General features: G+C 49.2%; 1 protein-coding gene and 1 long non-coding RNA gene across 2 annotated transcripts; both read left to right on the top strand.

Moving 5' to 3' along the window:
• The first annotated feature begins 10,541 nt into the window (after positions 1 to 10,541).
• LOC134756685 (uncharacterized) lies at positions 10,542 to 24,767 on the top strand. The gene is made up of 4 exons (XR_010129716.1): positions 10,542 to 11,742; positions 18,740 to 18,860; positions 23,758 to 23,922; positions 24,654 to 24,767. It is a non-coding gene; the product is annotated as an uncharacterized lncRNA (long non-coding RNA).
• LOC115933762 (cytochrome c oxidase assembly protein COX20, mitochondrial-like) lies at positions 23,929 to 24,664 on the top strand. The gene has a single exon (XM_063695271.1). It carries the CDS (start codon positions 24,413 to 24,415, stop codon positions 24,572 to 24,574), a length of 162 nt encoding a protein of 53 aa, XP_063551341.1. The 5' UTR covers positions 23,929 to 24,412; the 3' UTR covers positions 24,575 to 24,664.
• Positions 24,768 to 26,679: the final 1,912 nt, after the last annotated feature.

Consider the following 26,679-nt stretch of genomic DNA (forward strand, 5'->3'; position numbering starts at 1 on the left):
CCTTGGGGCCCTGATGTCCCTGCTAGGGGAAGTCAGGAACCTACTGAACACAGGGGGCAGCCCATGGTGTGCAGCTGCTGGGCAGCCTGGCAGGCCCTCCAGGAAGCCCCCATCTCCAAGGGAGCTCTCAGCCACCTGGGGACTGGCCTGTGGCAGTGGGTGGCAGTCCCTCCTCAGGTTGGTCCACAGGCCAAAGAAACTAGAGCAACCTCCTTTCGTGTCCACCCTCAGTCCCCTCAGGCTTTCAGAGAGGCCATAGAGGTGGTGGCTGGACTCAGGGGACTCAGGGCCTCTCTCCTTACAGGGCTTGCCTCTTATCCAGGAGCAGCAGCCCCTGCACCGGCAGCATTCCCCACTCCTGGAAGTCAGCGTCTCCAGGAGGCGGGGCTGGGGCTCCCTTGGCAGGGCAAAGGCTGCCTGGGTGGCGGCAGTGACAGCAGCGGGATGAAGCTCTGCCATGGGGGTGGGGGATGCAGGATGCAGGGGATGTGTCCGGTAGGAGAGGCATTACCAGGTCTTCCCCAAGAGCTCAGCCTCTGAAGTTCTTGACTTCAGTTTCTGAGGCCACATCTGCAGTCACCCCAAAGCTTCCGGTGACCACCCCAGAGGCGCTGGGTCAGGCTGTGGTCACTTCCTGCCTCCCTCTCCTCGCCTCTATTGTCACCTGGGCTCGGGGTGCTTTCCTTGCCCACCTTTTCAACCCTCCTTTCCAGTGCTAACAGACTGGACTGTCCGCCAGGGGCACTGGCCTCCATATATGGGCCGCTTATTTGGAGAGACCCCTCCCTGCACTGGCTGTTTCTCCACCTGCCCCTACAACACAAAAGGCTGACAGAATATGGTGATTTCTAACCCAGCCCTGGCTCTGGAATCACAAAACCTAGGTCTGCATCAGGGCCAGCACCTCTCTGCACCTCTCTCACCAAAAGCTGTGGAACGAGCACCGAGTACCGATTCCAGGTTTCTGGTCCCCGGCCTCTCTCCGACCCCAGCACAGCTGCTCTTTCTGCCCCTCAGGGATGGGGGTTAGTTCCCAGGACCAAATGTGAGATGACCACCTCTGTGAACAGCACAAGTATCCACTGAAAGCCCCAACCCTGAGCTCTTGGTCCCAGGGGAAGGAGGACACAGGTCAGAAGAACCAGGGACAGCCAGCCTGACCCAGCCCAAGTGCTTAGCAAAATGCTTAGAGCCCGGCCGCCTCCCTCCCCGGGGCCCACTCCATGCTGACTCCTGGTAACCTCTGGGCAGGAGTCAGCCTCCCCTGGGGAAGATTAGCATCCGCACGCCTCGGGGTGGCCCTGTTTGCTATCTGGGGTGGGGTGAGGATGACCATCTGTTCTGGTTTGCCCAGGATGGATGGGACTCCTGGGGGGACCCTGGACCTTCAGTGTGAAACCCAGATAGTCCCTAAGAGTGAAGAGCCGTCACTGCAGGTCGGCAAGGGAGCTTTGGGGATTGAGCCCTCTCTTCAGTCGGGGTTTCCCACCCTGACTCCACCCACCAAGGAAGGGCATTGTCCTGTTGGGTTGGGCTTCCCCCACCCCCACCCAGGACCCCTGCATTCTGCTGACTGTGCCCAGGGTGCCCAGAGCCTCTCTGGCTGCCAGGACACACATGGGTTACCTCCTTCCTACCACCTGGACAAGTGACACACAGGCCCCTTCATGCCAGAGACACACGGGTCTCAGAGGAAACGCCTGGGGTGGGGGGCACTTTTCCTCTCCCTCAGAGATGGTGGAAGGACCCACAGCCTCAGCACCATCGTGACCACATTTCCAAGAGAAGGCTCCTGGCGCTGCGGTCAGACAAAGGGGCTGTGTGTTAGTTCAGGCTGCCTGGAACACATCAGAAAAGGGGCCTCAGGTTACACAGAGGCAGGCACGTCTTAGGAACTACAGTGTGTGGCCCCAGCCTGGCAGCCACTCCCAGCCCCAGCGCAGCCTCCTGTCTGGATGAGGGGCCCAGGAAGGGAAGGCTGACGGGCTCCATGGACCTGTTTATTATCAGGAGGTCTTCTGAAGCTCCTAGGGAGCCTTGAGTGAGTGACTTGCTTTGGCTGTAAAAGGGGTTTTGCCCAATTGATTGAGTCCTAGGGTCTCGCACAATTGTGCTGTGTGTTGTGGTCTACCCTCAGGCTTTCACAGGCTCACAGCCAGAACTGTGCGTGCCCATCCAGATGTCAACACACACACACAACACACCCAGAGATTCACATGTGCATGCCCTAGATGGATCATGGGGCAATTCTAAAGGAAATGCAGCACTGGGCTCTGGGATTGGGGTGGGAGGAGAGGGGTTCCATTTTGGACCGGAGGGTATGGAATACCGACACAGGGGAATGGAGATACAGGTTCAGTATCCTTTGTCAGAAACGCTTGGAAAAAGAAGTGTTTTAGATTTTGGATTTTTTAGAGTTGGGAATATTTGCATTATACTGGCTGAGCATCCTAAAACCAAAATCTGAAGTGCTCCAATGAGCATTTTCCTTGAGTGCATGTTGGCGCACGAAAGGTTTTAGATTTGGAGTATTTTAGATTTTGGATTTTGGACTTTTGGACTTTGGATGCCCAGCTTGTATATACTGAGGAGTCATCAGTATCGGCATGATGGAGGAAGCTTGTGAGTTTGTAGGAAATAACATGCAGTGTGAGAAAATAAAGAGTGAACTGTGGGGAAGAGAATATTAAAGAGGTTGGCAGAGAGACTGGAATGCACAGAGGTGGAAAGGAGTTAGTCAGGGGCAGGAGAATTGCAAAAGCCAAAGGAAGATTCCAGACAAAGGCTGGCCAGTACGTGAAGGAGCCTTGAAGGTAAGCCAGTGGCCAGTACTGAATTTTGGCAGAGGAAACCAAGAACACTGGTATGGTTTGGCTGTGTCCCCACCCAAATCTCATCTTGAATTGTAGTTCTCATAATCCTCACATGTCGTAGGAGGAACCTGGTAGGAGGTAATTGAATCATGGGGGCGGTTACCCTCATCCTGTTCTCATGATAGTGAGTGAGTTCTCATGAGATCTGATGGTTTTATAAGGGGCTTTCCTCACTTTGCTTGGCACTTCTCTTATGAAGCCATGTGAAGAAGGACATGTTTGCTTCCCCTTCCACCTGACTATAAGTTTCCTGAGGCCTCCCCAGCCATGCTGAACTGTGAGTCAATTAAACCTGTTTTCTTTATAAATTACCCAGTCTTGGGTATGTGTTTATTAGCAGCATGAGAATGGACTGATACAAACATCCTGCTGGACAGCAGCAATGTCCATAGAGGTTCTGCCTGCAGGAGTGGCTCAAAGGGGACCAAGGAGAGCATCCAATATGTGGATTCAGGCTCATGAAAGGTAGTTGTCTATAAAACCCTTGAGGCCAGGATGATCCCCAGAGATAAGTCTGGTGACAGTTGTCTTAACAGAAAAATGAATTATTAGAATTTCCCTTGAGGTATTACTCAAGTTGTCAAAAGCTGACTAAGTTGTTTGGCTGGAGGCTAAGGGGAAAGTAATTTATATTTATGATTCTTCTTTTTATGCTTGTATACAAAGGAATAGAAGTCAGGACTCTTGATCTAACCTGAGCCAGATTTCCTATGTCAAATCCTGTTTCCCTAGTTTTCCTCTTACCTCCCTAGTCTCCTAAGTTTATTAATAAACTTTAAAACACAATAGGCTTCCTTGAATAAAATGATTCTGATTTTCAGTTGGGCTGTACGACTGGAAACATTAAGTAAAAATGTATTCTAGGCCAGACACAGTGGCTCACACCTGTAATCCCAATGTTTTGGGAGTCTGAGGTGGGAGGATTGCTTGAGGCCAGGAGTTTGAGACCTACCTGGTCAACAACATAGTAAGACCCCGTCTCTACAAAATTTTTTGTAATTAGCCGGGTGTGGTGGTGCACACTTGTGGTCCTAGCTACTTGGGAGGCTGAGATGGAAGGATCACTTGAGTCCAGGAGTTAGAGGCTCCCGTGAGTCGTGATTGTGCCAGTGTGCTCCAGTCTGGGCAAGAGAGTGAGGCATTGTCACTCTCAGAGATAAATTCCTTTTCAAAAAGCTTTAGGTCCCTGTTCTTTGTTTCTTAAGACCATCTTCCTTGTACTTCCTTGTCTCCTAGCTACCTGTTCTGTAAACAACCCTCCCCGCCTTTGCCTCACCCAGACAACTCCAGGCACACCTTCCCGCCCAGTAACGGGTAGCCTCTACCTTTCCGCCTAATTGACCCTATTCAATTTTAAACCTTAGCCAATTGGGCTAGCTTAGATTATGCAGTGCAACCCCAGCCAATGGGGAAAAAACACAGCAGTAAGAACTAATTGCGTTAGGGATAAAAACCCTGCCCTACCCCACTTGGTGTGCTCTTGTGATCGTGACTGGTGCAAGTTGCACCCTTCTGCAGAAGTAAATTGCCTTGCCAAGAGAGCTTTTTGCTGGAGTGCTGATTCTTCTTTGTGGCACGGAGCATTTATTTCCAACAGTCACCAAAAAAAGTTATTAGATGATAAATTGTGATTATTTGTTTTGTAGATTTGGGGTAAAAATGTAAACCATAGAAAAAAGTCTTGCCCTGGCTCATTCAAAAAGACAAGTAGTAGAGACCTCATCTAGAAGAATGTTTATGCTGATTTCTGCAAACTACAAAACACAGATGCTGCCACAACCACCAAACAGAATAGAGAAAATTTACTCAGTAGAACAAGATATTTAAATCTAAAATTTGGGGCACAGTGGCTCATGCTTGTAATCCTCACACTTTGGGAGGCGGAGGCAGGAGGATTACTTGAGCTCAGGAGTTTGAGACCAGCCTAGGTAATATATTGAGACCCTCATCTCTACCAAAAAAAATAAATAAAATTAGCTGGGCATGGTGGTGTGCACCTGTGGTCCCAGCTACTTGGGCGGATCACTTAAGCACAGGAGATTGAGGCTGCAGTGAGCCGTGATCGCACCACTGTACTCCAGCCTGGGAGACAGAACAAGACCCTGTCTCAAAAAAAAAAAAAAAAAAAAAAAAAGCTTAGACTCATTCTCATACTAATAATTGGGGGTTTGTGTAAAACATCACATAAAAAGAAGCCGGCCAGGCAAGGGCCCCCTTAACTGCCATTTGAGGAAGTGAGGCCATCAGGGTGGGCTTTATATGGAATCAATTTCCTTTAAAAGACGATGTAATACCTTTCACTCCTTCTAAACTATGTAAGAAATACAATCAAAGTTCTCTTTCTGTAACCAGATGACCAAAAAAAAAAAAAAACAAAGAAAGAAAATGATTGAGCCATTCCTACAGAACCTGGTCTTTTACCGTGTTTTTCTGTGAGATGGTTTTAACAAATATTTTATATTGCTTAGAAAAATATTGGTATTTCCTGATGTCTCTTCACTTGAAGGAAAGACTGGGGCAGTTTGACTGGGGCTGGGGATGCTGGGATCAGAGAGTAAATGAAGATCCCAGGTGCTCATTTGGCTTCACTTCACCAGCTCCGGAAAATCCGAGGCTGTCCTGGAGGCTGGAGCAGCGGGCAGGGCAAGGCTGGAGGAGGCTCAAGGAGCCGGGGCCTCTTGTCCAGCCACTGGCAGAGGCACTGGGGCAGCCATGTGGGCTCTGTGGCATCTCGGGACCTTGCCTGATATGAAGGATGTCATTTAGGGCAGGAGACAAAAAGCCTCTAAACCTCATTATTTGTTCATGAGAGCCTCGAGTCTAGCTGCATCTCTTCTGGGTCTCGGTAAACAACTCCAGGAGGGCCTGGCCTTTTAAAGAGCTCATTAAACATCGCCTCCAAGTAGCACTTCAAGAAGAAAGTCAGCTGCAGAATGGCTCCCACCTCGCCGCCTGGGGCATGGAAGCATCTAGCACAGAGGGCTCCTGCCGTGTGGCCAGTTCTCGAGATGGAGACTGAAGAGGCCGACTAGCCAACAATGAGCACTCGACGCAACCTACCCTAGACTTCTCCTTTGTCCCTGCAGCCCTGGGGCCTAGGCTGAGCACAGAGAACCAAGAGCTCAGCTTTGCCCCCAGCGGGCAGAAGGGCTGTGGAGTTCTGGGGGGGCAGGGCTCTTTCCGGTGGCTCCGAGGAGCTGTGCCATTGATCTCCTTACTGGGGTGGGCATGGCACAGCTCTGCCCGCAGTCAACCCTGTCTGAGATGCTGGTGCCTGGGGGAGCTGGGAGATGTCACAGGCCATAGAAAGAAGGGAGGGTCTTCAAGGGTGGGGCAGTTTGGAGCCAGGGAATGACAAGCTCTAGATGCTTCCCAGGGAAGTTTCCAAACCAGAAGGGGTGACAGTGGTCTGGGGGTGTTCTTCTCGGAAGTGGCCCATTTTGTTGCCCTGAGAAGTTGGCACCTCCTGGGCTGCCCAGCTCCCTGGGCTGCAAGAGCTGGAATCTCATACCACTGGCTCCCTAGACATGCATGGGGGGGTCTTCAAGAGCACCTGAGCAGGAGGCCAGAGGAGTCACAGCCCCTAAGGAAAGGTGTCTGTGGGTCTCTGGCAATAACAGGGCCGTGTCCATGTAACACTGGAGAAGGGGGAGAGCCTGGCGTGCAGGCCAGTGCTTGCTCTAAAGGGAACAAGGAGCCCGGTTAGAACCAGGTGAGGAGATAGTGCGGAAGTTGAACGGCCAGCCGGCAACCCCAGGCACGATGGGTGGAGGAAGTCCTTGTTTCAGGAGGAAGCCAGTGCCACCATCTCTCCCCACCCAGGGGCAAGCAGGCTGCAGCGGGGAGAGCCAGCCACAGGCTGAAGAGACATCACACCCCTGGGAGACAGGGGTGTGTTGGCAGGGGGGGGACAGCTAATCCTCCCACCCCAGGCATCTCCTTGGCCTGCCACTGCCACCCCCAGTAGGCCCAAAGTGTCCTGCCAGGCACCAGAAAGAGCCAGTCCTCCCATCCCTGAGCTACGTGGCCCCCCTGGAGTCCTGCGATGCTGGGACCTGAAGGGTGGATGCAAATGGCTTGGGGCAGCTACAGCCTCCCAGGGGCAGGCGGGAGGCCCTTCAGCCTGCACCTGGACCAGGGCCCAGCAGCCAGATGGAGAAAGCGAGGAAGGGGGCTAACCGCTCATGGGGTCTCAGTGGGGGCGGCGCTTACACAGCCACCTCCCTCCTGGCACCCACCCTTGGCATTAAAATTCAGAGCTCAAGGCTGGGGTTTCCTGACAGGCTGCGTTCTCTTCATAATCATCTGCAGATTCAAGGCCATCAGTGGGAGGGGTCCAGGCTCCCCAGGCCCAAAACTGCTGTGAATTCTGAAGCAGCCCCCTGAAGATAGTGGAAGGTGCCTCCAGAGCATGAACTCGTCCTGCAGGAAGGCGCTTATCAAGACTGAGAAGTCTGCAGGGGCCGAAGACAGCGTCATTCTGGACCCTGACACACACCAGGCTGTGCTTAGGGAGGAGCCAGTCCACACTGTGCCTCCTTAGAGTGGGCAGCACCCTGTGCCCTGTTTGTGAGCTCTCAGGGGTCACTGGGCCAGGATTCGCAGCACCTGCCTCCCTGGGGGCTCATGCTGCTGCTGGGTGGCCGCCTCGCCCCAGCTGGGCAGGTCGAAGAGTATGAAAGTGCTGCCTGCGTTTCTGGCCAGTCCAGGCTTTCCTTGCCCGCCCTGGGTGGGAAACGGGAGTAACCCTGGCTGCACCGGGGCCTGCAGGGAGGAATTAAGAAGGGGTTGGAGGCCAGGCATGGTGGCTCATGCCTGTAATCCCAACAATTTGGGAGGCCAAGGCGGGTGGATTGCCTGAGCTCAGGAGTTCTAGACCAGCCTGGGCAATACGGTGAAACCCCATCTCTATTAAAATACAAAAAATTAGCCGGGCGTGGCGGCGTGCACTTGTAGTCCCAGCTACTCAGGAGTCTGAGGCAGGAGAATTGCTTGAACCCAGGAGGCGGAGGTTGCAGTAAGCCAAGATCGTGCCATTGCACTCCAGCCCGGGCGACAGAGCAAGACTCCATCTCCAGAAAAAAAAAGAAAAGAAGGGGTTGGAGGGCCCGATGCCTGGGTGCCTCCAGGCTCAGAGAGAACCCTCTAGATGCTCTATCCAGCACCCCACAGGAGCCCACGGCCACTCCCAGGGAAGCTGCAGGAGTGCGGTCCTGACCTGGCTGGCTGCTGGTGGCCAGCACAGCTGCCCTCTGAGTGCCCAGAGTCCACAGTGAGCAGGGCCCTTTGCTGGAAGAAAGACAAGCACCAGGAGTCCCCCAGACTGAGCATAGCATTTGAACCTGAACCCAGGGTGGTATCCTGGGGGGCCTGCCCCCTCTCCCAGACCCAGGACGCTCAACCTGGGCTCTCCCATGGCCACATGTGTTTCTGCCTCCTCTGCCATGGTGAGCTGTGTGCCCACCACTTCCCACACTCGGTCTCCTGGCCTTCCCTCCCTGGGACCACCACCTACCACCTCGTGACTTTCCTATTTGCGATGCTCTCACCAAGCAGAGCTGGACTGTGGCTGGAGGAAGCTCAGGGACAAATGAGGTCCCAGTCTCATCTCTGGCTCTGGGTCACATCTCCAGTGACTCCCTGTCCTTCAGGTCTCAGGTTGAACGTCACTCCCCCAGGGAGGCCTTCCCTGACCTCCAGCTCAACTCGGGGTCCCCTTTATCAGCTCATGTCATGCCTTCATCTTCCTCCAAAAGTTGTGCTTTTTAAATATCTTAAACATTAAAACATTTCAAGTATTTGTTTGATATCTATTTGCATCTTACATTGTAAGATCTAAGGGATCCTGTCTGCTCTCTTTAATAAATATTTGATGAGTTGTTGACTGATCATTGAGAGATGGCCCTTTGTTCTCCAGCCCAGGAGTCCTGGATATTCTGGGATCCAGAGTGCAGGGGAGCCTAATGCCCGGGGTAGTGTCCCCCTCTGAGCTACCCTCCCTGTGATGGGGGCTATACTGGGCCTTTTCTTTTCTGAGCAATTTCAGAAAACATTTTGAGATCAAAGTGAATGTGACACAGACCAGAAGGGGCAGGAAGGACACTGTCAGAACCAACAGAACAGCAAGAATATGTTCAGAGGGGCCACCCCCACACTCACACTTTGGAGCTGGGCAGACCCCTGAGAATGCCAGAAGATCACAGAAAGGGGGCCCAGGACAGAGGCAAGGGCCTGCCTCCTTCTTCTGCCTCCTTCTCCTGCCTCAGCCGGGCCTCCTGGCCCTGCCTCCCTCAGGGAGTGTCCCCAGCAGAGCAGCTGAGAGAGAGAATTACTTAGTCCTCAGGGGCAGGAGTCCCAGACCAACCCCACAAGGGACCCAGCCACTGCCCTCCAGCCTCCATTCCCCACTCAGGCCCCCAGGATGGTTTGCAGGAAGGGCCAAGGGAGGGCAGGTGGTAGAGGCAGGTGCGGGGGGAGAGCGGCAGGGGGCAGTAGAGCATCTGCCCTGGTGGCTGGAGGCCAGAGAAAGGCCAAAAGGGAGGTCAATGGCACAGGAGGAGTGAAGAGCAGAGAGGGATGCCAAGCCAAAAGAGCAGAGGGAGGGTGGGCCATGGGGGAAGGGACTTCAGGGGGCTGCAGGGTGGCAGGGTCCAAAGGCCAGGGGCAGCCAGTGAGAGATGGGAGCTTGGCTGTTTGAGAAGGGCCCGATGGGGAGGGTGGGCACCAGACCCAGAAGAAGGAACCCCCCACTCCCCACCCCCACCCCCATCCACAAGAATGGGGTAAGGGGGAAGAGACATGGAAGGGGCAGGAGAAGGGGCAGGCTAGGGACAGCTGGGTGTTCATTGCCAATGAACAGAGTGAGAGCACGACCCTGGGGCTCTGAAGTCGGAGTTCCATCCTGCTTCTGTTCCCCTAGGATTTGTCCTTGTGACCAGAAGAGAAGAGAAGAGACGAGAAGAGGAGAGAGGAGAGAGAGAGAAAAGAGAGAGAGAGGAGAGAAAGAGAGAGAGAGGAGAGAGAGCGCTCTCTGTAGCACAACTGTGCCCATTGTAGAGAGGTGGAAACTGAGGCCCCAGCAGAGGCCATCCCGGGCAGTGCTTGGACTAGAGCCAGGTCAAGGCCCATCTACATCCGGAGTCATCCCGTGTTAGCAGGACAGCATCCTGGCTGGCTCCCCGCCCCCAGACTGCCCGAGAGCTTGGCTGGCTATTGCCTTCCAGAGCAGCCCCTCCTTCCTGTGCACCTCCTCTCCTCTCCCACTAGCCAGCCCCTCCGTGGAGGGCCAAGAAGCCCAGCCAGCCCTGGGCATGGGTGCTAAGAGATGTCTGGGCTCAGGAATTTCCTGGCAGGAGCAGCAGTGCCCATGTTTGTCTCCGGGCATCCCCAGCCGGGGGGCCAAGCAAGAGAGGCAACAATGCCAGAGTAGGTCACGGAGTAAGAGCCTGGAGAGCTAAGAGCTATCCCCGTTCAGGGTCTGATGGAGTTTGGGTGTTGTCCCCTCTAAATCTCATGTTGAACTGTCATCCCCAGTGCTGGAGGCGGGGCCTGGTGGAGGGGGTTGGATCATGGGGGTGGATTTCCCATGAATGATCTTGCGCCCTCCCCTTGGTGCTGTCCTCTCAGCAGCGAGTTCCTTCTTGTGAGATCTGGCTGTTTGAAAGTGTGCGGCACCTCCCCACCCCTCCTCTGCTCCCACTCTGGCCATGTGAGATGCCGCTCCCTCTTCGCCTTCTGCCAAAATTGCAAGCAAGGTCTCATCAGAAGCAGGGCAGATGCCGGCACCACACTTCATATAAAGTCTACAGAACAGTGAGCCAATTAAACCTCTTTTCTTTATAAATTATCCAGCCTCAGGTATTTCTTTATAGCAACATAAGAATGGCCTAACACAGGGTCTGTCTTAGGAAGGGGCCCTCGGGCTGTCCCTCTTCTCCCTGGCCCTAGCCCAGGAGGAGGACCAGCAAGAGTAGTGAAGTGAGAAGCCTCTCCATGAAGATGCCTTCTGCCATTCACTACACACACAACAGCATCTTGGTCCCAGATGCTGGGTCCCAGAGAGGACCTCAAGGAGACTTCCCAGGAAATTACCCACCACTGGACATTGGACAAGGCAAAGCTGTGGTGTGGAAAGGGGCAAATCCACATCCCTCCAACGTGTGCCCACATGACTGTCCCCGGGGCTTCCATGAGCTTGATGACCCAGAAGCTATGGTCCTGCACACGTGAGTCTGTGACCTGACAGCTGTGCCTGCTTCACCAGTGTAGAGACTCGGATCCCCAGGCAAACCCCAGAAGTGTGGAAGGGAAGGGGAGAAAGCCTGTGGAGGGAGGTGGAGGAGCCGTGGTTTCCAGTAACCATCGCGGGTTAGTTCAGAGGGAAATGTCCACAACAGAGATGACTGTGACACCCGGCACAAGATTTAATTCTCAGAGTGAAAACGAGAATGCCGTGTCTCTGGGAGCCCCCAGAGAATGACTCAACAGTGACGTCCTACAGCATGATTTGCTTTAACTGCAGGTGAAGAGAATCTTTCAGGAGTGGAGAGAATATAACTGAATGCTTTGTCACAAATTTACTTTGATCTCATGTACCCCGTAAATACAGACACCTACTATGTACCAGAAAAATTAAAAATAAAAATAACAAATTCACATTCCGCTTGTTCATCCTGATTCTTCAGGCCTGGCCACTGTATCAAAGACAACAAGGAAGGCCCATTGCCTGCCCTCATGCTGGTTGTTCAGCCCTCCAAGAATCATTCTTGATGCCCTGCAAGTACCAGGCGCTGCGCTAGGCCCTGCAGATGCGACAACGAACGTAGATGCTGTCCCAGCCACCCACACTGGCTGCCCGGGGAAGAACCAGGTAAGGTTCCCGCACATCGCCCTCCATGAAGCAGGAGCAGGAGTCTCACTGTGGGGCTGGGAGCTGCCTTCCTTCCTCCCACCAGCCGCTAGGGGAAGGATTTGTGTCTGCTGGCCCTCCTTGGTAGTAACAAATTCTGGTCGTGGACAAAGCAGATAGAAGACTACAGAAGACAGACAGGCTAAGGTGATCTGCGCAAAAAGATGGCGGCGGGGGAGAGGAAAGGCAATTCCCAGAATGAAGTGGGGACGTGGGTGGCGAGTGGGTGGTTGGGATTTGAGGTGGAAAGAGGCTGAGAGGGGACTGAGTTCCGGGAGGCAGTCCTGCGTGGAGGCCTTTCCAAGGGCAAGTGCTGGACAGAGGATTCCAATTATTTGCTGTGCATTGAGAATGCATTCCCAGACAATGACCCAGTTTTTCCAACAAATCAATGACATGAAAAGGAAAGGAGAAAAAAAGGGGTGACTTGGAAAGAATGCAACCCGCGCCCTTATTTGAGCCCTGATTTGAACAAACCAGTCATAAAAAGACAGTTTTGACACAATGGAGGAATCTGAATATGGATTTCGTGGTGGACGATATTACAGATTCACTTTTTGTTGTTGTTGTTGTTTTTGAGACGGAGTCTCGCTCTGTCGCCCAGGCTGGAGTGCAGTGGCACTATCTCGGCTCACTGCAAGCTCCACCTCCCGGGTTCACGCCATTCTCCTGCTTCAGCCTCCCAATAAGCTGGGACTACAGGCACGTACCACCACACCTGGTTAATGTTTGGTATTTTTTGTAGAGACGGGGTTTCACCGTGTTAGCCAGGATGGTCTCGATCTCCTGACCTCGTGATCCGTCCGCCTCGCCTCCCAAAGTGCTGGGATTACAGGGGTGAGCCACCACGCCCGGTCTACAGATTGACTTTTAATTTTGTTAGCTAAGATAATGGCATGGTAGTTGCATTAAAAAGTGTCCTTTTTATTCACAATAACCAAGATAGGGAAACAGCCTAAGTGTCTATCAGTGGATGAATGGATTAAAAACATATACACAATGAAATATTATTTAGCCATTAAAAAAGGGAATCTTGTCATTTGTGACAACATAAATGAACCCAGAGGGCATCATGCTCAGTGAAATAAGCCAGACTCAGAAAGACACATACTGCATGACCTCACTTATACGTGGAATTTAAAGAAGTCAAAACTCACAGAAGCAGGAAATAGGATGGGGGTTGCCAGGGGCTGGAGGGCTAGGGAGGGTGTGGAAGGGGGAGATGTTGGTCAAAGGTGTTTCAGTTAAGAGGAATACGTTCTGGAGATCTATTGTATATAATAGCATGGTGACTGTAGTTAATAGTTCTGTATTGTAAACCTGGAAATTGCTACAAGAGTAAATTTGAAATGTTCTCACCACACACACAAAAAAGATAACTATGTGATTGATGGATGTGTTCATTAGCTTGATTTAATCATTTCCCAATGTATACATATATCAAAATAGCACACTGTTCATCATTCACAGATCCAATTTTTGTCACGTGTACCTTAACAAAGCTGGGGACCGGAGAGTGTGGAGAAAAAAGTGTTCTCATCAGAAGAGATGCACCCTGTAGTATTAGGCCAAGATGCCACGAGGTCAGTGTAAGTGGTGGAGGGTAGAGATCAATGAACTAGAGATCAGTGAAATGACGCTGGCAGAAGCTGATGGTTGTGGAAGCAGGGTGTCCCAGTAGCATGGGACAAGTTCCCACTGCAGCCCACACCTGGACCAGGCCATAGCTGGGGCCAAGTTTCCACTCTGGCAGAGCTGGAAGAAAGCAGGCCCAGCCCATCAGACCTTTTAGGGACCTCCAGGGCCTAACCGGGGCAGGGGCCAGGGCAAGGCAGCTGTGGCTGGGGGTGCTCATGTGGTTCTTTAGGACTCCACTGGGGTTCTTTGAGACACACACCAAACTAGAGAGCAGAACATCTTAATCTCATCATATTTTAGTGAACCCCAAAAAGTAAATAAGAATTGGCATAGGTTCATGCTGAACTAACCCTATTGCTCATTTCCTATGTTTGACTTCAGTGTATTCAACTTTCTGATGGCCCTGTCACATTGGCCACACCACAGACCCACGCCTTCCATTCCTTCATCATGCCCAAGCCAGAAAGAGCCATTAGCTGACAAATTGCTCCTTTCCACTATGGGTGTGGGAATCTGCCTGGCTGCCAACAACCCAGTTTGTGTATCAGTCTCCCCTTGGTCAGCACCACCAGAGTTTTGTTGGTTATGGGGCGATCTTACTGAGGTTGGTTAGGTGTGCTGCAGCAGCAAAGCTGGAGCCTGCCAGCTGCACCTTGGACGTGCACCAGCCAACTGGGCTCCAATGCAAACGGCAAGAGCACGATGAAAGAGCACATTTGCAATCCTAGAAGATTGCATCTAAGTTGCAAGGTATAATTGGGACCCCGGTCACATTTTTAGCTCAGGGGAATAAAGCCCATCCCATACTCTCTACCCCAGTAGGGAGTGTCTGTTGGTCAACTTTATGACCTTTTTTTTTTTTTTTTTTTTTTTTGAGACAGGGTCTCACTCTGTCTCTCAGGCTAGAGTGCAGTAGCCCAATCATAGCTTACTGCAGCCTCGACCTCCCAGGCTCAAGCAATCCTCGTGCCTCAGCCTCCCACGTAGCTGGGACCACAGGGGCACACCACCATGCCAGGCTAATTTTTAACTTTTGTAGAGACTAGGTCTTACTATATTGCCCAGGATGGTCTCGAACTCCTGGGCTCAAGCAATCTTCTCACCTCATCCTCCCAGAGTGCTGGGATTACAAGTGTCGACCACCACATCCAGCCTTTTAGTGCTATTTTTTAAAGTACCATTGTGTTCAACTTCAGCTGGTGCCCCCACTCCAACTCCTAACATAGCCTGCACCCAGCTACAGCGAGGCTTCCTAAAATACAAATCTGGCCCTGTCCTACCTAAGCAGAAACTCTGCATCCCGCCTCACCAGGCCACGGTGGCTTTGGTGTCTGTCAAGCTCCCCATCAGTGGATGAAGCCTGCAGTGCCCGCCCGGCTCCTTTGTGACATGGGTGTGGCCACTGACTTCAGTTCTCTCCAAGAGGTCTTGGGTGCTGCAGTTGCCACCGCCGCCCACCCCCTGGCTGCCCCCCCAGCTTCCTCCCTTGGTGAGGCAAAGCACAGCCCCTATGCTTGGTCTGTGTCTCCCACAGGCCTCTGACAACAGCTGCTTAGGAGAGCTTTCTCAGTCAGCACTGAAAGGGAACTCAGAACCAGCTGAGCTATCAGCCCCTCCAGGCCTGACTTCCCCACTCAGAGCCTCCCCCACTCCTTCCTCCCTCCCCATCTCCCGACCTCTGGGTCTGGGTGGCTGCTCTCCACACACCTCCCAACCGCACTGACCTGGGGAAGCAAGACAGATTCGAGAGTCCTGATTTTTGTTTTCACTAATTGCAAAATAGTAATAATAGTAATAAATAAATCAAAATAAACCAAAAAGAGAAGGAAAAATTCTCCCATAGTCCCTACCCTATATATGGAATAGAACCTACTTTCTCTCGTTGCCTTTGAGGCTTTGTTTCCAGGCTGAGCCAGCATGAGATTGGCAGGCATGGTGAAGAGTCAGTTATATAATTCGGATTTTTTCACTTAGAGCTGTAGATATTCCTTCCAAGCCAGTGCAGAGTCTTCATCATTATCCTTTTAAACCACATGATATTCTATTAAATGTATATGCCAGCATTTATTTAACCATTCCCCAATTATAGGTCATTTAGGAAGTTTTTCCTTCCTTTGGGAATTATTGTTTTAAAATATATTCCCTGAGGGTTGGGCAAGGTGGCTCACGCCTGTAATCCCAGCACTTTGGGAGGCAGGGGCAGGAGGACTGCTTGAGCTCAGGAGTTTGAGACTAGCCTGGGAAACATTGGGAGACCCTATCTTTACAAAAAATAGTCCGGTTTGGTGGCGTGCGCCTGTAATCCCAACTCCTCAGGAGGCTGAGGTGGGAGGATAATCTGAGCCAGGGGGGTTAAGGCTGCAATGAGCTGGGATGGTGCCACTGCACTCCAGCCTCGGCAACAGACTGAGACCCTGTCTCAAAAAATAAAATTAATAAATATAAAATATAGTCCCCAAAGAGGAATCACTACACCAACAGGCCCTAATGCTTTTATGGCTCTTTTTTTGTTTGTTTGTTTGTTTGTTTGTTTGTTTGTTTGTTTTCTTTGAGACGGAGTTTCACTCTTCCACCCAGGCTGGAGTGCAATGGCGCAATCTCAGCTCACCGCAATGTCTGTCTCCCGGGTTAAAGCGATTCTCCTGCCTCAGCCTCTCGAGTAGCTGGGATTACAGGCACCTGCCACCACACCCAGATAATTTTTGTATTTTTAGTAGAGACGGGGTTTCACCATGTTGACCAGGCTGGTTTCGAACTCCTGAACTTGCGATCTGCCCGCCTTGGCCTCCCAATGTGCTGGGATCACAGGCGTGAGCCACCGCGCCCATCCTGCTTTTAAAGTTCTTGATAGCTATTGTAAGATTGCCTTCCTGGGAAGAATGGGGTGGATTCCATCAATTCCCCGGCCTAGATCAGCACTTCTCAAAGTGTGGCTCAGGCACTCTGTGGGGAAGGGTGGTCTTGGGACACTTTCTGGGGATCCACAAGGTCAAAACTATTTTCATAATAATACTGAAATGTTGTTAGTATTTCCTTTTCCACTGTCTTCCTTTAGTGAGTGTACAGTGGAGTTTTCTGGAGGCTGTATGCTGTGTGATACCACAATAGACTGAATAGAGATAGGAGAGGCCAACCATCTTTCATAAAGCCCAGCATCACAGAGATTTGTGTAAATGTAAAAATAATGCTTCCCTTCTCACTAAATTTATTTTTTTTTTTGAGACAAGAGTCTCGCTCTGTCACCCAGGCTAGAGTACAGTGGCACAATCTCGGCTCACTACAACCTCCGCCTCCCAGGTTCAAGCAATTCTCTGCCTCAGCCTCCCAAATAGCTGGGATTACAGGCAACCACCACCACGCCTGGCTAATTTTTCTGTATTTTTAGTAGAGACGGGGTTTCACCATGCTGGCCAGGCTGAACGCCTGACATCGTGATCCACCCTCCTCGGCCTCCCCAAGTGCTGGGTTACAGGCGTGAGCCATCATGCCCAGCCAGTTTCTTTGTTTTAATTTCTAACACAGGAAACACTGATAGATATCTACATAGATAAGAGCTTTTTGAGATCCTTAACACTTTTTAAGAGTGTAAAGCGGTCCTGAAGCCACATGGTCTGGGAACCACTGGCCTGCACATGATGTGGCAGAATGCAGAGTGTGCTGGGCAGACCTTGTTCAGCCCATCGTCTACCTGCCTGTCTCCCAGGCATGGCACCCAGGACAAGACGCAGAGCAATTGACTTTTTTGTTTTTTTATCTCTTCTTGCCACTTTTATTTTCTTCTCATCTTCTCTTTCCACTCTTTTTTGTTTTTCTCGTTTTGCTCTTCTTTCCCCCACTCCAGCCTCAGACCTCATAACGAGAGCTGCACAGATAAGGAAACCTTCTCTGCTTCATATAAGTCAAACATTTTTTCTCACATCTAAATAGAGATTCGCGACACTGGAAATAGGTTTTTCATTATTACTAATATCATTCACAAGAAGTGACATGTGTGGTGTTATGATAAGTACACACGTGTTGGCTTCTGTCCACAGTTTCTGGCTCGGAACCCCCATAGTCCCTGTTATAGTCTCGTGTTATGACAGTGGCTGTGTTAGGCCTCAGGAAACAGAATCTCTCTGGCCTTCTCCTGCTCTCCTTTCACCTGCCGCAAGGCAGGACTCGTATCTTCCCCCGCCTTTCTGATTGTGGGTCTTAAGACTCTCCCCAGAGAGGGTTCTGTTCTATGCCCTGAGAGAACGAACGCTGACATCATGAAGCTTCCATAAAAACCCCAAGAGGACAGGGTTCAAAGAGCTTCCGGAGAGCTGAGCACAAGGAGGTTCCTGGAAGCTCCATGCCCCTTCCCCTATATCTTGCCCTGTGCATCTCTTCATCAGTGTCCTTTGTAATATCCTTTAGAATCAACTGGCTAATGTGTTTCCCTGAGTTCTGTGAGCCACTCCAGCAAATTGATCAAACCCAAAGAGGGCGTTGTGGGAACCCCAACTTGAAGTTGGTCGGTCAGAAGTTCCGAGGGGCCAGACTGGTCGGGGATAGTCTTGGGACTGAGCCCTCAACCTATGGGCTATAAGACTATCTCCAGGTAGACAGTGTTGGAATTGAACTGGAGGACACCCCACTGTTGTCTGCGGCTTAGTGGGACAACCCCCCATACATCTGGTCCCAGAATTCTCCTTCTGTGTTGATGATTGTTGTCGTGGTGGTGTGAGAACAGAGGAAAAACATGGTTTGGGAGTGTTTCCCTGAAACAATATGCATATTTTTAAAATATACACACGTAATCAAAGAACTAAAAATGAAAATGAGGATTTTTCATACCAACTTGGCAGAGATTTATTAGATGGCAATGCTTAGTGCTGGCAGATGTCTAGGGAGGAGGGCAGCCTATGTGGTTTCTAGAAGGCAACTTGGCAACACATACCAGGGGCCTTAAAAATAGCCTACCCTTTGACCCAGAGGAGTTCAAAAGCCTGACAGCTCCGCTTTGTACCGTTCACAACTTGGAGTTGGCTGGGATCTTGACAACTGAGGGTAAGCAGGGATTTTTTTCCCTTTCATTAGGCCCAGAGAAGGTACATTTGTGGGTTTTTTGTTGTTATTTTTTTTGTGTGTTTTTTTTTGTTTTTTGTTTTTGTTTTTTGTGAGACAGGGTCTTGCTCTGTTGCCCAAGCTGGAGGGCAATGGCACAATCATGGCTCGCTGCAACCTTAACATCCTGGGCTCAGAAGATCCTCTTACCTCAGCCTCCTGAGCAGCTGGGACTACAGGTACATACCATCAGGCCCGGCTAATTTTTTTTTTTTTAATTTTTTTGCAGAGACGGGGGTCTTGCTATGTTGCCCAGGCTGGTCTCAAACTCCTGACTCAAACAATCCTCCTGCCTCAAACTCCCAAGTGCTGGGATTACAGGTGTGAGCCACCACATCCGGCAAGAGAAGGTACATTTGGAGAGGGAGCGGGGGTTACTAGACCTCAAAGATAGAGACGACATGGTCACCTGAACTCTCATCAGGACATGTGGGCAAACCCTCCTGCAGGCAGCAGGCCAAGGCCTATAGGGACAGGGAAAGCGTGAGGGCGGGCGCAGCTTGTGTGCCAGGAGCCACAATCCTGGTGAGCACTTTGGAATGCTCCCTCTATGCTAAAGTGCTCTCGTCTTATGCCCAAGCCTTCAGTAATAATATTGGATTAAAAAGTACTACCTGGTCTTAGCAGGTGTGATCCAGAAGTCAGCTGGAGCCTGGCCATGTCTTGAACTCTAAATGAGGTTGGCTCATTGTGAGCCCAGAGGGCTAAGGAAGGCCACAGCCCTCCGTGGGATGTCCTGTTTTGTGGTCTGGGGATGGCCAATGCCCTCCCAAGTTTTCTGCACATTCCCAGGGCAGGGCTGCTGACACCTCTACAGCCTCTGCTTTTCCCATGGTGCCACTTGTCAGTTACTTGTCTCCTCTTCCAGGAGTCCTATAGAGACCCCCTGCCCACAAGGTGTCATGGGCATTTCTGAAGCTCAGGGACTGCAGAGAGACAGGGAGATTTCACATCACAGAAACACAAGCTTCCATCAGGCATCTGCACAGCTGAAATGGCCCATGGCCACCCTGTCCCCGGGGAACATCCTCAGGCGGGCCCCCACAGGAGCCAGCCTCTTGCAGGCAGGCTTCTCTCACCTTCTGCCATCCTGGCCATTCTCTCTCCCCCTCCTCTTTCCTTCCTTCCAGCAGCTGAAGCCTCTGCATGGTGGCCCAGGTGCTGGCCGATGTCTGCATCCTCTGCTCCGCCATTTACCCTAACAGTTGCCAAGGTGTTTCCCCAGCTATGAGGACCTCTGCTGCCAGTTGTCACAATGATAATGTTTTCCTCTGTTTCAGCTGGGCCTTGGGGAATTAGAGTGATGCTTGGGTCCATCCTTGGGTGCAGTGGCTCAGGAAGCATGCGCACCCCAGAAAAGCTAATTCCCAGGTGGCCAGAAGGAAGGAAGGAAGGAGAGGTGGCTGGCTAAAGTGACCAGCAGCAACCAGGTGGAGGCGGTGGTTGTGTGGATCCTGGAGCATTGTTCGGGGCTTCTGAGGTGGGCAGAATAATCTCCCCCGTCCCAGTATGTCCAGGTACAAATCTCAAGAACTGGTGAGTATGTTAAATTACATGGCAAATTAAGGTTGTCAATGGAATTAATGTTGCCAATTATCCTGGATTATCCTGGTAGGCCCAATGTAATCACAAGAGTTCTTGAAGGTAGAGAGTAGGGCAGAAGAGACAGAGGGATAGGATGTGAGAAGGACTCAAGCCACTATTACTGGGTTTGAAGACGGAAGAAGGGGCCATGAGCCAAGGGCTGCAGGAAGAACTGGCTCTGGAAGCTGGAAAGGCAGAGAAACAGGTTCTCCTCTAGAGCCTCCAGGAGGACACAGTCCTGCCAGCACCCTGATTTTAGCCCAGTGAGACTGGTGTTGGGCTTCTAACCTACAGAACTGTAAGATAATGAATTTGTGTTATTTTAAGCCACTTAATATATGGCAATGTGTTACAGCAGGAAGGGGAAATAAACACATCTTCCCAGACACTATCAGGGGACAAGAACCTGGTAAAACCCTGTACATCCTGTGTCCCTCAGCTGACTATAAGGAGGGCATTAAAGAGCAGGATCTCCTAGGAAACTGGAGAGGCTGGAAGCATCCAGTATACACATCTGTGCAGTGTGGATCTTCTTAAAAACCAGGAGCATGAGTAGGTGTGTGTCTGCACACGGCCAGGAGATGAAGGCTGGCAGTCCCCTCCACCTCCCCGGTCTCCTGGAACCACCTTCCTGGTGGGGGATTCCCAAGGCTAGTCCTCAGCCTAAGAGGCTCCAAGGTCTGATGAGCAGGCCTGTGGAGCAAGCTTATGTTAGCTGAGCTCATTCTGGAAACCACAGCTTCCCACTGGCTTCTGATCAACGGACCTTGTCTTGCCCAGGAAGCCAAATCATAACAGAGGGCTTCTGAGCAAGTTCCGAGATGCAAAGGTTTCACAGCCCTGGCTATGCAGCCCCATAATCGTGCCCACAACAACTGCCCCTGGCATCAGGTGGACCACATGCATCCTTGCACCTGGTCTCCTTGCCCCTTCCCCTGACACAGTGTAGATGGAACTGCCAACACCCCATCCAAGCCAGAACTTTCTCTGTGTTTCCACAGTGACAGAGCCAAGCCCCTGCTCTGGGCTGGCTATCATTCTGTGTCCTGAAGAGGACTTCGCTTAACTCTCTTCTAGTTCATTTTCTGTTGGATTTAAAGCTTGGCTTTCAGACTTCAGTCTTAGTTCCCTACTTTCCATGCCACTGGCTGAAGCCTCCCGGCCTTAAACTTTTTATTTTTAATTTTTGCGGGTGATAGTAGATGTATATATTTATGCGGTACATGAGATTTTGATATAGGCATACAATGTGTAATAATCACATCAGGGTAAATGAGGTATCCATCAACTAAAGCATTCATCCTTTGTGTTACAAATAGTCCAGTTATACTCTTTTAGTTATTTTCAAATGTACAATTAAATTATTATTGACTATAGTCACCCTGTTGTGCTATCAAATACTAGATCTTATTTATTCTTTCTGTTTTTTTGTACCCACTAACCAAGGCCAATGATCATTACTTTAATAAATGCTTTCTTGAAGGTGTTAGTGTTTTTTAAGCATTCAATTTAGTTTGTGTTTGGAATTCAAAGGTAGCAAATATGGCTTCCATGCCACTTGCACTCTTTCAAAAAAGTCATGACAGACATCACTAATCAATTACTGTACTCTTTCTCCCTGAGCCTGGAGTGTCCCAGGAATCCTTAATATAGTCTTCTAAGCAATCCTCATCCAACAATTGGAATTGGCAAGTGAAAAGAAACTAACATGTCATCCCTTGATGCAATTACAGTTAGGGACAGAGTCATCTTTTGAATTCCTCCCACTATGTTTATCCCTTTACTGTGTGACAGTAATCTGTCACCAAGAGCTAGCATCCCAACTCATATACCATTTCTGTGAAATTATGATCTCCATCTACTTTGAGTGGCAAAGAAAAGAATAATTCACAATCCACTGTTGAAATTTTGTCAGATAATACAAACAACAAATGTTGTTAGCTTTCTAATTATTTTGTGTTATTTCCTTAAGGAAATTTCTCCTCATTTTTACCCAGTAGAAAGGTCTTGACTTCCTATTTTCCACGTCTCCTTGATGTGACAGCATATCTGAGTCCTTGTTATGGGCACACGTGACAGTGCATCAGATGCTCTCAGGAAAGAAAGTTGCTTTCACACAGATTCCTTGCTCACCTTAACATAACTGTACAGAATTCCCACAACACAGACACAGGCTTTTCTCACCTTACATTCTCTTCAGCCTGTTAAGACAGTTCCAGTGACTAAATCTGGTAGCACAATAGCAGTATCACTACTCAAGGGCCTATTAAACATCAGCTCAATGGAAACTTCTTAGAATTGTAAAGCAAACCAAATACAATTCAAATGTAGAGAAGGATTACACTTAAATGGTAGACCGTAAAGGAGACTCATATGGGAAAACACAGCCAGAAAAGATTATGCCAGTGTCGTTTTGTTTTGTTTTGTTTTGTTTTGTTTTGTTTTGTTTTGTTTTGTTTGAGATGGGGTCTTGTTCCATTGCCCAGGCTGGAGTGTGCCTGCAGTGGTGTGATCACAGCTCACTGCAGCCTTGACCTCCCGGGCTCAAGCAATCCTCCCACCTCAGTCCCCTGAGTAGCTGGGACTACAGGCGTGTGCCACCACATCTGGCTAATTTTAAATTTTTTTGTAGAGTCAGGGTCTCACTATATTGCCCAGGTTGGTCTCAAACTCCTGGCCTCAAGTGATCCTCCCTCCTCAGCCTCCCAAAGTGCTGAGATTATAGGCATGAGCCACCATGCCCAACTACACCAGTGTCTTTAAACTAGAGGATTCCTAATTCTTCTTAGGAGAATCCCAATAGCTAGGACAGTGGGAGGTCTTGTTCTAACATTTACCTGAAAGCAGGATTTTATTCCCAAATTTATTTTATTTACTTTATTTATTTATTTATTTATTTATTGAGATAGAGTCTCACTCTGTTGCCCAGGCTGGAGTGCACTGGTGAAATCTCAGCTCACTGCGACCTCTGCCTCCTGGGTTCAAGCAATTTTCCTGCCCCAGCCTCCCGAGTACCTGGGACTACAGACATGCACCACCACACCCAGCTAATTTTTTGTATTTTTAGTAGAGATGGCAGTTTCACCATGTTGGCCAGGCTGGTCTCAAACTCCTGACCTCAAGTGATCCACCCGCCTCCAGCCTCCCAAAGTGTTGGGATTATAGGCACGAGCCACCACTCCTGGCCATCTTTTAATTTTTTTAAATATCAAACTTGCAGAAAAGTTGAAAATCAGTTAAACGAACACCCAATTACCCTTCACTAAATATATATATATTTTTGCTGAAGTGTTTGGAGTAAGTTGCAGACATATGCTCACTTCACCCCTAAATACTTCACCTGCAGCTCCTAAAAGAAGAACATTCTCTTACATAACCCAATACCATGATCACAATGAAGAAATTTAACATTTAACATGGATACAATAATATTATCTCATAATCTGTATTTTTAAAAAATCTTTATCTTGCATTTAATCAGGGTTCATGCATTGTATTTGACTGTTTAATACCTTTTCATCTAGAGCTGTCTCCCCACCTTTTTTCGTCTTTCATGACGTTGACATTCTTGGAGAGCCTAATGGACTATTCTGGAATCTCTATTTGCCTAATTACTGCCTCATGATGTAATTCAGATTAACCTTTTTTTTTTTTTTTTTTCAGTTCTAAGATCCCCCTGTGGCTGCCTGAAACTGCAGAGAGTACCAAGCCTGACTGCCGCCAATCAGAAGAAGTTTCTGTTCAGGTCTTCCACCCACGAATGTAATGCCTTTTTCGTCTTAACTAAGCACTTATCACGCACTGTGGTCATCACTTTTGCAGTCTGAGGTACAACAGCAAAACCAGCACACATTCTTTTTCTTTCTTTACAATTTCAGAATTAGAAATTTTATTCTGACCATAGATTTTTGGCAATCTCAGCAAATGATTTTGTTTCTTGAGAACTTTTGCCTTTTCGCTTAAAGGAAGCACTTGAGGTCTTCTCTTTGGCATATCCGAATTGCTGGCATCACTACGCTTGTGCTTTGGGGACATTATTTAGTAAAATAAGGGTTCCTTGAACACCGGCACTGCCATACCATGACAGTCGATCACTGACGGCCGGTGGTGTCTCCAGCATGGATACGCGGGACAGAGGGATGATTCACCTCCTGAGCAGGATGGAGTGGGACAGCGAGAGATTTCACTGCGCTGCTCAGAACAGCGCGTGATTTAAAACTTGTGAATTTTGCGGGGACGGGGAGGGGCGCGGCTGGCGGGTCTTCCTTCTCCTGCGGCGCCGGCGGTGCTGGGCGGGTGGAGGCGCGGAGTGGTCCCCATGGCCGCCGCTCCGGAGCCCGGCGAGCCCGCGAAGGGGAAGCTCTTTAAGCTCCTAGGCATTTCAGGTGTTGAAAATATTCCCTGTGCCCGGGATTCAATATTGTATGGTTCATTAGGATCTGTTGTGGCTGGCTTTGGAGTTTTTTGTTGTTGTTGTTAACTAGTAGAATTAGAAAATCATGTGATGTTGGAGTAGGAGGATTTATCTTGGTGACTTTGGGATGCTGGTTTCATTGTAGGTATAATTATGCAAAGCAAAGAATCCAGGAAAGAATTGCCAGAGAAGGAATTAAAAATAAGATATTATGTGAAAGTACCCACCTTGATCCTGAAAGAAAAGAAACCAAGGGCAACAGCAGCAATTGAACAATCTTGAGCATAGAAAATCAGACTCCCTGAAGTCAGTGTGAACAAAGCTAAGCTCAACCACATAAAACATTTTATGTACAATAAGCTCTCAATCAAGTAAATAAAGTTTAAGTTGTAATAAACAAAGAAAGAAAGAAAGAAAATTTTTGAATTGTTTATTTGTGGAGTTTTAAATTTAACATTTTCAGGCTGTGGCTAAAACTCAGGATAGTGAAACCACACATAAGAGAGTACTACTGTTATCACATCAGCAGGCATATAATGTTAGTCTCATTATTTGTAAACCTAACTTTAAAAAAATTTTTTTTAAATGTTTATGGGTACAATGTAGGTGTATATATTTATGGGATGTATGAGATGTTTTGATACAGACATGCAATTGTAAAATCATGGAGAATGGGGTATCCATCCCCCTCAAGCATTTATCCTCTGTGTTACAAACATTCCAATTATACTCTTAGTTATTGTTAAATGTTCCTTTAAGTTATTATTGACTATAGTCACCCTCTTGTGCTATCAAATAGTAGGTCTTATTCATTCTTTCTCTTTTTTGTACCCATTAACCATTCCTACCTCCCTCCGACAGTGCCCCCACCCCTGCAACCACCACCACTCCCCTTCCCACACTCTGGTAACCATCCTAACTGTCTACCTCCATGAGTTCGATTGTTTCCATTTTTAGATCCTACAAGTAAGTGAGAACATGCAATGTTTGTCTTTTATTTTATAAACCTAATTTCGATCATTTAGTTAAGGTGATGTCCAAAAGATGTCTCCACTGTAATTAACACATAATCTGCAAAATGGTAGTTTGGTAATGTGTAAATATCCCATACCCAAGGACCTCTCACCCTATGGCCTTAGCACCCATTGACCATATTTTCTGAATCAGTTATAACGAGGGTCTTTACAAAATGTGATGATCTAATTCTATCATTCTTTCTATCTTTATTAGCCGGCATTCTTCCACGAAGACAAGCTGAAATCTTGGTTTATAACTGTCATAAATCACATTTCAAGCGGCAGGAACTCTCCCACTGGAAATACAATGAGAAGCACAGTGTGCTGTGTGAGGTCACAGCAGTTCCAAAAATGGAAATCAGCATAGCTGTGGTTCCCACTTTTCTTCCTCCTCCTCACGCTTTTTCTCCTCCAGCTGCTCCATTTATCGAATACTTTGTTGCCAGTGTTGTGGTTTAAGGGCTTCAGACAGGCCAGGCACCTAGCTCATGCCTGTAATCCCAGCACTTTGGGAGGCCAAGGTGGGCGGATCACTTAAGCCCAGGAGTTGGAGACCAGCCTGGGCAACATGGTGAAACCCCGTCTTTAGAAGAAAAATTTAAAAATTAGCTGGGTGTGGTGGTGCACGCCTATAGTCCCAGCTACTCAGGAGGCTGAGACAGGAGGATCACCTGAGCCCAGGGAGGTCAAGGCTGCAGTGAGCTGTGATTGTGCCACTGCACTCCAGCCTGGGCAACAGAGTGAAACCCTGTCTCAAAAAAAAAAAAAGTTGCTTTACATACATAAAATCATTTAGTTATTCCCAGCAACCCTATGAGGTAGGTGATAGCAGGCCCATTTTTCAGATGAGGAAATTGAAGCACAGAGAAGCAGCTTGCCCAAGGACGTCCAGTGAGTGACAGACTTGGGGTTTGAACTCAGATGCATTTGACTTCGAAAGTCATGTTCCTGCCCAGCCACATTCCTAAAGCACTGCATTATTTTTTTTTTTGTATGCACAGAAAACAATCACAGCAACAGTAATTCTTGATTTTTGTTGATTGCTAAACAACCCTTCATCCTTCTCTCTATTAGCAATGCAAAAGGCCAGAAGAATTGCATCAAAATAGTGACTATGGTTTTATAGATCATTTTCATTTTTGTCTTTATACACTT

Source organism: Gorilla gorilla, chromosome 11 (assembly GCF_029281585.2).
Source record: "Gorilla gorilla gorilla isolate KB3781 chromosome 11, NHGRI_mGorGor1-v2.1_pri, whole genome shotgun sequence".
Classification (NCBI taxonomy): Eukaryota; Metazoa; Chordata; class Mammalia; order Primates; family Hominidae; genus Gorilla; species Gorilla gorilla.

Bases quoted from the DNA above. Each gene is read 5' to 3' on its own strand.
- LOC115933762 (XM_063695271.1), top strand. From the start codon at position 24,413: ATGGCCGCCGCTCCGGAGCCCGGCGAGCCCGCGAAGGGGAAGCTCTTT.